Below are 15,408 nucleotides of genomic sequence, written 5' to 3' on the forward strand. Positions count from 1 at the left end.
GAGGCATAGTCAGACATTTACATCTGTAATAATAATAATAATAATAATAATAATAGATATGTAAGGGTCTTTTGGTGATGGAGGTTAATCAAACCAAAGAAAAAGTTCAACGTCAACACGCCAAAAATGATATATAATACAATGCAAAAACGAAACAATTTATGCGTTGTATATCATAATCTCACATCTCACATATAACTTACATAATTTAGGCACAGAAAACAAACAGATTTGCTTCATTATTTGTTATACATGTTCACCTTTTTTTCTTTTTCAAAGCATAGTCTAAATTAGCTAAGTTTTAGACCAAAAAAAAAAAAAATTAGAAAAAAAAAAATGTATTTACCATTTTTATACTTCACAGCCCAGTCCATGAGTACTTGTTCACTGATGGCCATTTTTTGATATTTTGGTTTTCTACACATTGGATATGAAGGGTTCAAGTCTTCATACACATCCTCGACTCAAAGCTTATTAAAGCAATGTGCCGGAGCCCAGAACAACAAAACCGCGGCACTTCCCAGTTACATCACGACTGCATTGGGTTACAAATGGCCTTTACATCAAAACACTGACTGGGAATACAAAAGCTGTCACAGATTTCTCACGTGATTCTGTTCATTTTACAGTGAAACGATTTGAATAATAATAATAATAATAATAAGGAAGTGTTCCTTTCAGATATCCCAAGCCCAGGAGTTGAGATTGAAGACTGAACAGCAAGTGAAGATTCATTGTCAGGTCTTGCTTGCAATGATGCTATTGTTTCAGTAATTAAAAAAAAATGATAATAATTCTGTCTTCACAATATTATACTCAAACAAGGGTTTCATAAAAATACAGTAGAACTGGCCAAAATGTGAAGGAATAAATTCTTAGTAGTAATACAAGTATAAGTAGACACAGAGATTCAAATCTATTTTTCATATTCCATGGATGAAATTTCGATTCATATTTGGACAGGTTTTATTTCTAGCATGCTGTGCTACCCGTCCTAAACGCCTAACGAACTACACTACATTACGCGAAAACGATGCAGCATCGGAGGACAGAGGTTTATATTCTTCGTAGGCGTCGATTGTAATATCTGTTGGCTTGTTCTAGAGATTAGCATACCGGTGTCATGAAATGCTCAGAGACTATTTTGAACTGCGAATATGCATCTACTGGCGTAGTACATGTGGTGATGCCTAGAACCTTCTGAGGACATATCGATACCTCTCAGTAGTATCAAAATACTCTGCGTGTGCTGCCACAGGGTTTAGTAACACTATTGCTAAAGCGTTGAAGTGCCCAGGCTGAGTTCTGTCAGCGACGAGAGGAGGAGAGCGTGAGCAATGGCCAGGTTTGCTGGGATCGAACCATGCAGCATCAGATCTGACAATAAACTGCCAAAGTACAGACGGGTCTGTGTGAACCGGAACCAGAGAAATCGAGCAGCGCGTCTCACCGAGCTTTTGTTTTGTGTTTGATTTGCTTAGTGGAACACATTGATCTTATTGTGGTATTACATCTATACCGATCTAATTAGGGATCATGATGATGATGATGATGATGGGGATGATAAAAGAGTTCTCTCGTGATGTAATTTAGCTGTCCCTCTGATCCTTACTCATATTTCATAGAACTTTAACGGGCCACAGTACCGAACCTTGAGGGACCACGTCGCCGGAAAGTTCAGGAAAATTCCAACAACCTAGACAGCCATTCTTCTCTTCCGTACTGGCCTAACTTCCAAAAGAGAGACAGCAGGAGAGAGAAACAGAGCGAGGACAGGCGACGGTTGCGTCTCGTTGTAAATGAGAGATACACAATAGACAGCGATACGCAGTGGGGCAAAGTGGCAGAGTTTGCATAGAACAGATTTCCAGTTGTGCTTGTGATGACGTTTTGATATCCAAGACATCTTGATATCCAAGACATGATACTGAACAGGACTGACCCCTGACCCATCCCCTCCCCCCAAACCCACTTAGCACCATGTGATGTCTTTTACAATGTACAATGCACACTTCGACAAGTATTTAATTTATTATTATTAATAATTTTTTTTTTTTTTTTTAAAGATGTGCGCTGATGAGAACCTTAAAAACAGCTGTGATACTCAGCAGGGCGTCAGCTGAACTTCAAAAAAAGCTTTGCGCCCAATCGAGGAAGGCACGTGGAGAGGATGGAGTTAGATCTCAGACGCGGGCGTGGACCTCCTGTACGGGGTGCACCGGGGGCGTTATTGCTTTGAGAGTGTTTCCCGGGCAGCTCTGGATGCTGTGGCTGTGGTGAAGCGGTGTCGGATCGAGCGTAAACGCCGGGCAGGAGCGAGTACGTGCGTGGCACTTGCGCGCACCCACCTGACACACGAGCTCGCTCACCGTGCCGAGCGGAGGCAGGCTCGGGCGACGGCGCTCCAGCCGGTCCTCCTTGCATTTGATGGAGTACCAGGTGAGGAAGATGAAGACGAAGCCGACGAACTTGAGGCTGGCTGCCAGGCCGAAGTAGACGAAGCGGAACGAGGTGACGTCGTACTCCCAGCACGAGCCGTGCACGCCGCAGTCCTGCTGCCACAGCATACACGTAGTGTCGATCACGGCGCCGAAGTAGATGGGTGTCGGTATGTAGGCTGCACATGAGGGCGAGAAATGAAAATAACGACTTAGCCTACACGTATTCATTCTATACCCTTGTTTAAATCACTAACTTACGTTTCTTATTTTTAAATGGCTAGTTTACACCCACCATTACATAAACATCTTAATATGAAGGTTTTTATTTATTTATTTAAAGTTCAGGTATCAGGAGTAGGAAATACTTCAAACTCCACATTACTGAATTTCTCAAACCCTGTTTTAGACCAGAATGTCTAAAGGTGTAGCATCTTTTGTGTAACACACCATAAAACCACTAGATGGCACCATTGCTACAGCTGTACAGTAACGAGTCCAAGGTTTTATTCGAACAGCTTAAACAGAGGGACCACAGTTCTCCTCTTCTAATACACTAATCTGAGCCCATGCAGAATTGAGTAATTAATCAACGTGCTGATTCAGGTGTGTTGCTGTGGCCCTCTAGATTCCAGATGCTTGAAGCGCACTTTTAAGAAACGACAAAATATACCAAAGTCCATTGGCGGAGAAAACGAAACGTGTGCATGAGCGTATAAAATACAATGACGTGGTGCTGGTTCACAGCATTAAATCATTTGTGCACAAACTTTCGAAAAGTAAGTGAAGTTAAAAACTGATGAACAGATAATCATACGGATAAAAACGCGATATAAGATACGGCGATGGAAACATATTTGGTATAAATGATATTATGGACTATGCTCACACCTGATTTCGTGTCCAGAATGTTCACTCGTACTCACTGTATCGCCACATCAAAAAAAAAATTTTAATAAATAAAAAAGATTACAATTTTGCAATTGTAATCCATTTTAATCCACTCAAACTATAGGCAGTGGATATTTAGAAGCAAATGCTCTGGTCTAGGATTCTGTCCAAATAAGTAGTTTCTTATGTATACAAACTCTGTGTTTCTTCCACAATTATTATTATATAGTGGGCATGCAGAACAAAGATATGAATACACTTGGACAGACTACTTACATCAGGCTACAATTGGATTTAAATCCGTTTTAAATATTCATCGGATGTGCATTTATATGAAAGCCGTCTGATTCTATTCAAGTGCAGTTGAATTTTAAACACTTCTTATTCACTGCATATGCTTACTACATAGGATAGTAGAATTTAGTGCACCGTACATTCCTCTAAGCATGACACATGAAGTGTAACGGCATTGTAAACCCTACACAGGGCACTATACGACCAAGAAAATCCAGATCTGATCCTAATACCCAGGAAAGATGAAGAAACCAGGTGTAAACTGGCTGTAAAATGTTTTCTTCTTGCCCGTTTGTTCATGACTATTTTTAACCACGATCTCGTTTCAGGTCTTCAACACATTTGCATAACTGTAGCTGAACGAAACACAAAGATGTTTGCGTTTCCCTTTGCCGACCTTTCAAAACCTTGCTTTTAAAACATCAGTACGGAAGTAAGAGCACGGCTCTGGATTAGACCCGACAGCAATTTTACATTCACGGAAGGCCAAAAGACACGATGAGCGTCCGTTACTCACCGAGCGTTCTCAGCAACACGAACTGCATTCCTAAAGCAAACGGCCTCTCCTGCTCCTCTACTGACCTACAAACAGGAAGAGACATGCAGGAATCGCATTACTGCATGGAAACCTATCCGTATCCTGGATGTGGAATCCAGAAGGAACTCGTTGCTATTTTCTGTCCTCATCATGTTGATGAAGGAGAACACTGATAATGGAGTAGATCTACTGATCAAGGTCTCATGTTAGAATCCCAGAGACCTAAAGCTCAATGTTGTGGACAAAAGACAATGTTTATTAGTAGATTTACTAATATATTAAAAGATCACAATGCAACACTGTTGAAAAATCATACATCTCGTTTCTGAAATGATCTCGGCTTCATTCAGAGGATTCAGAAATCGCGTGTGTTTTAAAAAGGGCTCACGTCGTTGCCGATCACGATTTAGCGGGAGGTGAAAGGCGCCGGAATTGTTTTGAACGTACCTGAGAGTGACGATGATGGCGGAGGGCTGGGCACAGGCAGTGATGAGCGTGACGATGAAAAGGAAGATGAGGAAGGGGATGAGCGTGTTGCAGGTGCGGTCGCACTTCCCAGACACGGCGAAACCGTTCTCGTTCAGGTAGGTCTTCACGATGACCAGCTGGAGCTGACTGCCTTGGCCACCAGCGGGAGGTGTGATGACCTGCCTGCTCTGCACACACGCACAGTCCGTGTAATTTCTCATCTGCAGAGAGAGAGAGAGAGAGAGAGAGAGAGAGAGAGAGAGAGAGTTGTCAATAAGTATAAGAAGTAGAAAAAGAGGTATAAGAAGAAGAAGTATAAGAAGTATAAGTAGAAAAAAGAAGAAAAAGGAGAAGAAGTAGTATAAGAAGAGGAAGAAATAAGAAGAATAAGAGGAAGAAATAAGAAGAATAAGAGGAAGAAAAATAAGAATAAGAAGGAGAAGAAATATAGGAAGAAAAAGAGTATTAATAATAATAATAATAATAATAATAATAATAAGCAGAAGAAGAATAGTAATAATAATAAGAAGAAGTAGAAGAAGAGGAAGAAGAAGAAGAAGAAGAAGAAGAAGATGAAGAAGAAGGAATATAGGTAAATTGAGTGCCGAATAGGGGTGTAACGATTCACTCTGGTCTCGATTCGATCCAATTTGATTATCAGAAAATTGGAATGATGAAAAATGATGGCTGAAAAGACTCCTTTTTCATTTCAATATAATAAACGATGCAAAACGATGTGTTTTAGTCTCTAGAAAACTAAATAAATGTGAAAACTGCTACAACCCGAGGTTTATCAATGTAAACAAAATGAACCACAGGTTCACCATACCTGAAAAATAAATAAACATGTTTAAATATACACGCCCAAAAAAACTTCCCGGTAATGAGACGGGAATCTCATACGCTCTCTCTTTCTGTGTGTGCGCTGAATGCGCGTTGTATTCATGTCACATGACGCGTCTCGGCTCGAACCTGCAGAAAATCTGCGACGATTTAAAAAAATTGAATTGCAAGCTCCTCTGAATATTGCAGAGTCTGCTTGATTTTGCACGCACTTCTGCGATCGCAAAACCGCAAAATCCTGTAGGGACTGAAATGCAGGATTTTAAACTCTATGAGATGCGCAGATCGGGACCTCTGGTGTTCAAACAGTGCAACTGCATCACGATGAATTAATAATTAATAGAACGCTGATATTGCACATTTCCATGATGCATTGCGTCACAGTGTATCGTTACACTCCAAATACAGACACACCTTCAGTGCTTGGCCCCCTAACAATAATAGCAAAAGATACAATTACAACAGTATCAGGTCCGTGGAGAGTAATGGCAAAAGGACAACAACAACAAAAAAAAGGAAAAACAAACACACACTGGTGAGGAGCAGCAGCACAGGTACGCTCAGCGTTCCACCAACCAGAAGCGGAAATCCAGTCTAAACAATTTCCGTACATCCTCTACGTGTCTTATCGAGTTCCTACTCATTAATCAGTAAATCAGACTCAGAGTACGAAGAAGCGATTCTCGACCAGAGCCAAATGAGGCTCCACAAGAACTGGAAATTGATCTAGCTTGAATGAGCGCTGCAGTAAGGTTAACCTCATAAAAATCACTTTTAGGCCATGTATTTTGTTTATTTTATATTTAATTAAAAACAGTAAAAATGTGAAAATGAATACTTATGTACAATTTTTGCCTATGAAGATCCTATGAAGCTGCAACGAAGAGCACACGAGCCTTTACACACACCGCACGTTAGCTGTCGCGTGATTGTAGGGACACTCGGCTTACGCCCGAGAATTGGCTGCTAATAAATTCCGATCTAGAAATTTGGATGAGATATAGTAAGAACATTTCTGTTTTGAGCATGTATTGCAACACGCTTACCCCAGTGCTGTCGTTGCCGACCGCGTTGCAGCCTGCCAGGCAGGGGTTAAAGTAGGTGATGCCGTCAGAGCCGCAGACTGGCGCATACTCGTTAATCTTACAGCCACAGTTCACGTTGCAGCTGCCCGTCAGGTTCCTGTGAGTCAGCGTCAGAGTTGGCCTGGAGAACGAGGAGAGGGGAAAAAAAAAGAAAAAGAGAGGGACTGCGAGTCAGTAGAGATGAGAGGCAATTTCACAACGAGCTTACTGTCCCTCCAGCTGACTTCACCGTATATCTGGAGCAGATCCAGAGGTTCAACATACCGAGTGGAAACTGGCCAAAATGAGAAATTAGCACTCCACTGTGTGGACCTCCTTAACGTAAGGGGGGGGGGGGGGGGGGAAGAAAAAAAAAACCCACGATGGGGTGTGTTATAGAAAAATAATCAACAATAAAGTTTTCCAATTTTTATTAAACCACAGCAATTGGGCAACAATTACTGTTTGTAATTATTGAAGAACAACATGTTGTACTTTTTTTTTTAATCCATTCATAGTAATGGAACGACCGACAAGTTAGTTCCTGTTGTCACTTGCGTTATAGCAGCTATAAACAGTCAGTCCCATACATACCTTATGCGTAATTACCCTGTGTAAGGTTGTTACTACAGTAACGATAACATGTTAGCATGAGCACATTTATAGAAAACCTGTGATTTGCTTGTACTATCAAAAATCTCAAATCATCAGACCATTCAGCAGTGCGGTGGTATAAACAGACAACAGCAGACTGCTTAATATATTTATCAGTCCCTCCAGGATTTCACGCAAAAACCATGCAAACCTGTTCAAAATCAAATCACGTTCAGCCAAAGCCCTCTTCGATTCACGTGCGAACACGAGTACAGCTAAAAGGTCTCGCTTAGACTAAACAATTTCATGCAATCGCAATTTCGACAATTCAAGTAGCGCAAAAATCTCTGCAAATTGCATTTTTATTTATTTTCTTATTTAAAAAGCTGCAGCAAAAAAAAAAAAAAAAATCAAGCTTTTTTTGGCCGCAAAGATCTCAAAAAAATAATAAATCTGAAATCCTGTACTGTTTAACAGAGCGCGCCGTCTCCAGGCCCTTTTTGAGACCGAGTGTTTATAGGTGATTACTCAGGCTTCAGTAAATAGCTACCTTCAAGGTCAACAGTGGTTAAAGCATTTCAAAGCAGAACATAAATGACTCAACATTTTACCACTTCTACCACCCAAGGATCCTTTAGTTCTTTCTTTACCGTAACGAAATTTCCTTCGTACCTTTGCTAACTCGACGTGCCGAAGTGAATACAAAGAGCCGTAATATACGACTGACTACAAAGCTATTTTAGATCTTGCCCAGGACTCGACAGCTGCAATTCTCCACCTCGGATTACACGGCACACACTGATGTCACCAGATGCTTCACTATATACGAACGACAGATAGCTGTGAACGCAGCGTTCCAGTCAAAGCACAATGACTCAGTGTGACAGAATTGGCTGTAATTTAGCTCTAACGTTCACCCCGTGACCTTGGGTAAAAAGGCGGGCCCTTTTTTCTCTTCTTAAATAAAAGCAAGTTGTGAAGTGTCTTCCTTAAAGTGTTGACATTCCACAACTGCGTCCCAGAGGCTCAGTCCTTTCTCATGGAAGGGCCTCACAACTTCCTGTTACGTCTTCCGCAAACAAACACACACACATTTACGACCCGACCTGGCGCCTCTCTTCCTCCACCTCCGAGCAGCTGTGTGTGGAATTTCATAGTTTGTTCCTCGTTTCTCTAATCCAGCTGTTGCTATTTGATCATTTCTCTACGATGTTACCTTGCTGATCGCACGTGCGGTACGTCCCTGTACACGCAAATCACCTTGTTCTACATTCTCACCACATCACTTCGCGTAAACCCATCTGCCACACTGCGACACTGATGCGACACTGATAACCGATTCAACCCGTAAAAAAAAAAAAAAAAAGAAAAAAGTCATGTTTTACCAAAGAAAACGGCCTGCACCTGCATCCTGTACACACGAAAGTGCAACCTTTTGAGCAGCGTGTACTCGGTAACCTCATAGCGCTCTGAACGTCCTTGGTGCACTGCTGACGTCCAGACTTTAGAACTCTTCATGATGAGGTTTATAGGTGAAATAAAAGGAAGATTTAATCCCGAGATGCGATCGAATGTGGTGAATTGGAGGACATAAAAAGGGACAATAACGTGCCGCTAAGTAAAAATAAATCCGTCTCGACCGCTGAAGCTGCACACAATCCTGAAACGCTTGCAGTATTTATTTATTTATTTATCTATCTAACGCTGACATTTTCCTTGAGCTTTGTCATCTGGGTCACTTTATTACTGCCACGCAATCTTTACATTGAAACGGATCGGTACCGTTGTTTCAGTCCGAGTACGGCCTTTTTCCTCACTCGTCAATAACCTACTTAGCATCGCGCAATCACGGGCATCATGGAAGATTTTATTTAGCTGTGTGTGTGTTGGTAGCTCCCGTGTGCTCCTGTCACGATCTCCTCAGTACGTTATCGTGACGACGCAACACGGGATCACATGGTATTTTTAACAAGTACGTGCACATGCATCCTCCTAGTTAGTAACAGGCCTTACCCTGTGGTATATGGGATGTTGATGCCCCCTAGATTAATGCTCTCACAACCCACGATGAAGAGCGTTGAAAAGCACAGCAGGGACACTCCGCTGCAGATCATCGCCAGCTTGGCCGACTCACGAGCGCCGAGCTTCAACTTCTTGATGATGTAGCCGCCCAGCACGATGCCCACGCCAGCACTGGGTACGATAATCACACCTGAAACAGAAGAAAAGTATTTCTGCGTTTCTTCTTCTAAAACGTGATCAGATCCCACACCTATCGTTTAGATATTCGAAAACACTTTTTATTTATTTTTTTATACAGTATGTGAGCATTTAACAGACACACAGTTCACAGAGAGAAGCTTCAGGTTTCAGCAGTAAGCTGAATGAATGTATTGTGAAAGTCAAAGCTGACTCCTAGAACGGGGAGGTCACTGTACAGATCTGCACGGCTGCCTCGCAGCCTGCTCCTGCCCGAGCTCATCAGCTGTCAGATGTATGACGGGCGCAGAGGGAGCGCAGGGCAACAGCTGTGCCACTCTGGATTATCGTTTCCATGTTCCACATTGTCTCCCTCTTTATCACGCACGCAGGCAAGCTCAAAAACAGAGGAGTTACATCATCACTCGGCTGAGCTTATGATCGTCTGAGGAACGTGGGGATCGCACGCGCAGTCGGGCTTCGCTAGGCTACAACACGCACACGCTCACAGGCTCTCGCGTTCTCACAAGGTGGTAAAAATATGCACCGATGAGACAACTTCGACCCTTTCCACACCCTTCTGGTTAAAATTAGCTACAAGTGTGCTCTCAAACGCAGCTCCTGGTGATAGAGAGAGGGTGGAAAGTTCTTCACACTCTTTGAGAAACTCTTCAAGATCAGGGCAGGGTGTTATGTGAAACTCCGCAGAAGTTCTCGGCACAGCTGCTACAGGAGTTCAAAGCACTTTAAAAACAATCGGGATTAGTCTTTCCCTCTCAGTGCACAAATCACATAAAAAAAGACAAGAAAAGGCTGATAAGCTGTACAGAAGACAGTACAATAATATGTCAGAGTATATAATATAATAGAATATATGCTGAACATGCCTCAAGCTCCCAAAAAATATATATATAACTTTGTTAAATACGTGTACGCGACAATTAATGGCACCCCTATGCATTCATACGGGTTCAAAAAATTTGAAGCATATTGCCATTGATATTTGACATTATTTTAGTACACATGGGTGACTAGGAACAGGAAATTGTTCAACCGTGACTTCCTGTTTCACAGGGGTATAAATATGAGGTAACACAGACCAAATTCTCTTAGTCATTCAAAACAATGGGTAAGACCAAGGAATATAGCTGATGTTCAAACATATAGTTTGACACGTATCAAACCATTTTGCTGTGATTAACGTGATAATTAAAGGGCTAGGACTAATCGTTGTCGAATATATTGGGGACTGTACTAGATTCCTGTTAGATTTATTTTAATACACGGCATCTTGTCAGCCATAAAGCTTCATACTGGTCTTTTTCATTTTTCCAAGTTTTAACTTGCCTCTTGCTTCGTAATATATTTGACAACGTTATAAAATAAATAAATAAATAAATAAATAAATAAAGCCATTTCCTTCTTCAGTCCGTATATTCTATCCCTGATTGTTTTGAGCAAGCACTTAACGTTAAAGGTGGTGCTGAAGACACTACTGAAAAAGGCAGTCTTGATGCATCTACAGAAGAATCTGCTGTGAACTACGTATTCAAGTTCATTTGCAGACTCTGAATGCGGCGCTCAGAAAATTCAGTTAAGCGGCTGCGTAACCCGACTCCGAATACATCGAACGTCCCCCGCACGTAGCACCTAATACTTAAATCAGTTTAAAATCCGGAGATTTGACGTTTTCTTTCTTCCCATAAACCCTGTGAAACCCATTTTGAAGAGGCATTCTTCAACTCCGTCGTAGAACCCTGGGATTTCCTGTACTAATGTATCGGATAACATTTTGAACATTAGTGAGAACTAAATAATCCTTTCCCAAACTATGAGACTGCTATCTGAGAAGGCATCCCCCAGGTTAACACCATAACAACATTTCAGATAAAGACACACTAGCCATAGAATCCAAACCATCAATTTTGACCTCTCGGTAAATCCTAATAACACACAGACAAGTGGTATGTTGAAGAGGTGAGTGAGTGAGACGCTGGCACCTTTATCCATGTTCTTGTTTTTCCTACCACAGATACTGCATATGGTCTTGATGGCAAGACTGAACTACACTATACGGCTATCAACCAACCAATCCAATCAAATATCTCACAATCACATAAAATCTGAATTTTTACAATCTAGATCAATTAAATTCAAATTCAATTAACAAAAGGATTTTTTGGACATGTGCTCTAATCAGACTACATTCACTTTGAAGTGACTTAGTGCTTGGGCTTCACAATTTTAGATATTTTGTGACGAGGAAAACAAAGCCAACATGATGGCAAATGCAGGACCATATACTGTATACATACACTGAAGAACCTCACATTGCTGGAGTATCCGCAAGGAAAGCATCAGAAATAACACCATCCTCCATTCTCTTTAGTTCTTGCTGGTGCTGAACATGGGACGGTTTAAACCTCTTATCGACATAGAAGAAGAAGCCCTCGCTTCATGTCCACCTAAAGAGAGCAATGCAGCGGCGCTTTAGTTTCTTATTCCGTCTCTCATGTCCCCATCTATATACTCAGCTTCCGAAAGATTCAACTTTCACGCTAATAGCACCATCAGCTCGTCATTTCATAGATCTGTAACTAGCTAACTAGAGTCGAGTCGATGGCGTAACTCGGAGCAACCGCTTCGTATTGCAGCATTGCATTCTGGGATTTTTGAGTGTTGGATTTCTCATCAACGTGACATTGAAAGTTTCTGGGAACATGCGAGAAAACAAGCTCTTGCTCTTCTGTTTATAGGCGCTAACAGTGAAGTTAAGGCCGTTGTCACTTTCTTTAAGATCTCTGAAATCTTTTCTCCTATTTATTACCATTGTAACTGCCTTAGCAATAACAAAAGGTCCCTTTGCGACTCCGGCAGTGCTGAAGACGACCTCGAACTTCTCATGGGGAATAAAGGAAATACAGCACCGAACAACAAATTAGCAGCAGAATCACTTAACACATCAATACTGTATTTCAGAGAACGACTGGATATTTAATGCTTTTCAGGAGGGTGTATTTCTTTAAGTGTGCACCAAGCATTTCAGGGATGTAGCAAAGTGGATGAAAAGAAAGTTACCACATTTGCTACAGGCAGCACAAGCCGTGATTGGAGCTGCCATTTGAACACCTGCTCTGCATCATGCACATCATCGGGCTTCCAATGCTCTATCACAGTCAGTTCGTTTACATGGACGACAATAATCCGATATTAACCCGATTTAAGACGATACTATGATTAAGAATCTAGCATGTAAACAGCGATTATTGATGACTTTAATCCGACTAAAGTCATACTCGAAGTAAACACAAATGGAATTAAGACGTGTGGAGTATTCCTGTTTTAGTCGCATTATCGACGTGTGTTACAGACATGTACACACTTTAATCACACTATTAACGCCGTGTGGGAGTTTTCACCGCATTTTGTGACACGACATGTACACACACGGCAAACAAGAGAGCACGGCTGCGTTCAAAACCGCGTACTTACTTACTACAGTATATATTAGGTGAAATACATGTATTTCCGCTACTATATAGACGGTACGTACACGGTTTGGGACGCAGCCCATGGCTTCAAGCAGTCGTCAAATTTGCACGTACAGCATGACAAATAATTAACTGCACTTGAAGCGTTCGTAAAATTAAAAATAAAAACACCCAAAACTGTACACGGTACCATAACGAAGACGAACTGAATGTACATACGTGAAACTCTAGAGGGACGTCAGACGGCGTGGCGTGGGGACGTAATGACGTGTGCCGTTAATCGATCTATGTTCTATGACAAGTAAAACGGGAACATGAAAGGAATATTCTAAATGCAACTCATGTAAACACCTTAATCAGAATATTGTCTTATTCAGAATAAGGCCAATAATTAGATTACTGCTGTCCGTGTCAACGTAGTCAATGTCTACAAAACAGCACGTTTCCTAACACCAGAGCCAAATACTGAAGAAATATTCGGTTACATTAAACAGTCCCGAGACCGAAATAAATGTTTACACGGACAGGAAACTATACATTACTGAGTGTTTGACCTTGGTATTGGATCACATCCAGCTCTCACTGAAGAGACCCTGAGAGGCAGAATTAATCTGTGACCTCTCCACTGCTACCTGGCCACTCACCAAGTCTGAGTGAGAAAGCATCTGTGCTTGTTCGTTAAGTCACAGCCATATGTCAAGGCCTGATAAACATGGAGGGATTTACTGAAAGCTCTTTAGATAATAAAATAGAAAGTGAAATGAACAGAGCAAGCTTTTTAATCGCGTCTGGGCCATTTTGGAAGGGAAGCGAGCGACTAGCTACGGTTCCGGACAGGGGTTTGTCAGGAAAAAAAAATCACCTTTTTTTTTTTTTTTTTTTTTAAATTCAACAGCAATCTGCTCTGCCTACACAGGCTCGAGTGGAAAGCACCATAAAAATAAACTCATCACACCTATGCATCTGCTCGCGCCTGCACGATTATCCGACGTGTAAATTAGCATGCTGTGGAGGCACCCGAGTCGTGAGCATGAGGGGTCTGCGACGGAACGAGGTGAAAAAGTGGAGAATTTAAAAGAACAATAAACAGCACAGAGTAATTTAATTGGCAATGCCAAAGGATGTACTACCTGTGTAAATGCTGGCGTTGGAGGCGGGGATCCCGAACTGCGACTCGATGAATTTGGGGATGAAGGTGATGAAAGCGGTGACGATGGCGCTCTCGGCCGTGTAGGAGAGACTCACGAACAAGAAGGTCATGTTGCTCAGGATCCTCACGGCCGCCTTGGGGAGCTCTGCGAGAGAAACACGAGCGTCAGGGATTCTGTTGAGCCTCATTAGATGAATCTATAGAGCAGAGCTGTAATCAGTTCCCTCGTGTCCCCTTGCACTCGCATTTCATCTTTTCTGCATCGCAGAATTTCCGCTGGAATGCAGGAGACTAAGAAAGTGGATTTTAGAAAGGGATCTGTAATAAAGATGCTGAATTAGTTAACAGTGCAGACACACAGAGCAGGCAGGTTATAAGCAGGATTTAAAAACTGGATTCATGTTTAAGGCCCAAACACGGTTATAACACATCGTAGCGGATCTAGGATTACAAATCTCCTCGACAGCAGCGGTGCTGCTTCGTCGCTCCGGGTATATTAAACATGTTTAGGAGCGCATTGTTGTAGCGGTCAACGAGCTTGCTTAGCAATTAGCATGTATGGGCCTTCCTGTTACCATGGTAATGCGCAGGAGTTTCATTTGTTCTTGAATCATAAATCGGCATCACACGAGTGCATTGCCTCTCTGAACACTTTACCTGGTAATTAATTTTTTTAAAAAGCCAGCATGTACGTCATAAATCCACAGAATTAGCTCTTGAGGTTGTGCACATGCAAGTCAAGTGGGCAGAGGATGCTGTAGGCTGAACTGAAAACGCTTTTACAGGAAAGTTGAGGCTTTTCTGCTCCAATAGTGGTAATGAGGTGTGACGGTAGTAAACGTATGTGAGAAAAGAGTAGTGTCTACTGAAACACAGCCGACTGCAGGCTAATAATTGTGTTTTGGAGGTGTTTCAAAATAATTACAGTGGTGCAGGAGCAAAACAAAAGCATGGAGAAAAAAAAAACCCCAGATAAATGTACATGAAATTGTTTTCTTCACATATTCAAGCGTGTTAGGAAGTTGGGGAGAGTGTAGGGTCAGCCCTGGAGCAGGGAGGGTTAAGGACCTTGTTCCAGGGCCCAACAGTGGCAATTTGGCGGTGCTGGGGTTTGAACCCCCGTCCTTCTGATGAACACCTGAGCCGCTGAGCCACTACTGCCCTGTATTTACTGTTAAGTGTTTAAAATGGATAAACCCTTTGACAGAATTACAAAAAAAAGAATGTGTTTTTATACATTTCATGAACACAATTCCATACACTATCCCTAGTTTGCATATTCAAGACTATATGGTCTGTTAACGAGCGCTCAAAAGTTCACGTGTTTTCTCAAAGTCAAACTACAAGAGACAAATATTGGTCGCTTACATCATTTCCGCTTATATCTTTTTACCTCAGATCACCAATTTATCTCCTTTCTTTGGGGCCCTTTTCAAAG

General features: G+C 41.8%; 1 protein-coding gene across 2 annotated transcripts in view; it reads right to left on the minus strand.

The window, feature by feature from the left end:
* Positions 1–2,183: 2,183 nt before the first annotated feature.
* Positions 2,184–15,408, minus strand: part of LOC128599494 (solute carrier organic anion transporter family member 5A1) — a 41,424-nt gene continuing 28,199 nt past the window's right edge. For both annotated transcript variants that reach the window (XM_053611123.1, XM_053611122.1), the window contains exons 5-10: positions 13,951–14,115; positions 9,144–9,342; positions 6,519–6,678; positions 4,609–4,850; positions 4,141–4,205; positions 2,184–2,617 (exon numbers count right to left, since the gene is read on the minus strand). In XM_053611123.1, coding sequence (XP_053467098.1) covers positions 2,184–2,617; positions 4,141–4,205; positions 4,609–4,850; positions 6,519–6,678; positions 9,144–9,342; positions 13,951–14,115 — 1,265 coding nt within the window. The remainder of the gene's footprint in view (positions 2,618–4,140; positions 4,206–4,608; positions 4,851–6,518; positions 6,679–9,143; positions 9,343–13,950; positions 14,116–15,408) is intronic.

Source organism: Ictalurus furcatus, chromosome 23, assembly GCF_023375685.1.
Source record: "Ictalurus furcatus strain D&B chromosome 23, Billie_1.0, whole genome shotgun sequence".
Lineage (NCBI taxonomy): Eukaryota > Metazoa > Chordata > Actinopteri > Siluriformes > Ictaluridae > Ictalurus > Ictalurus furcatus.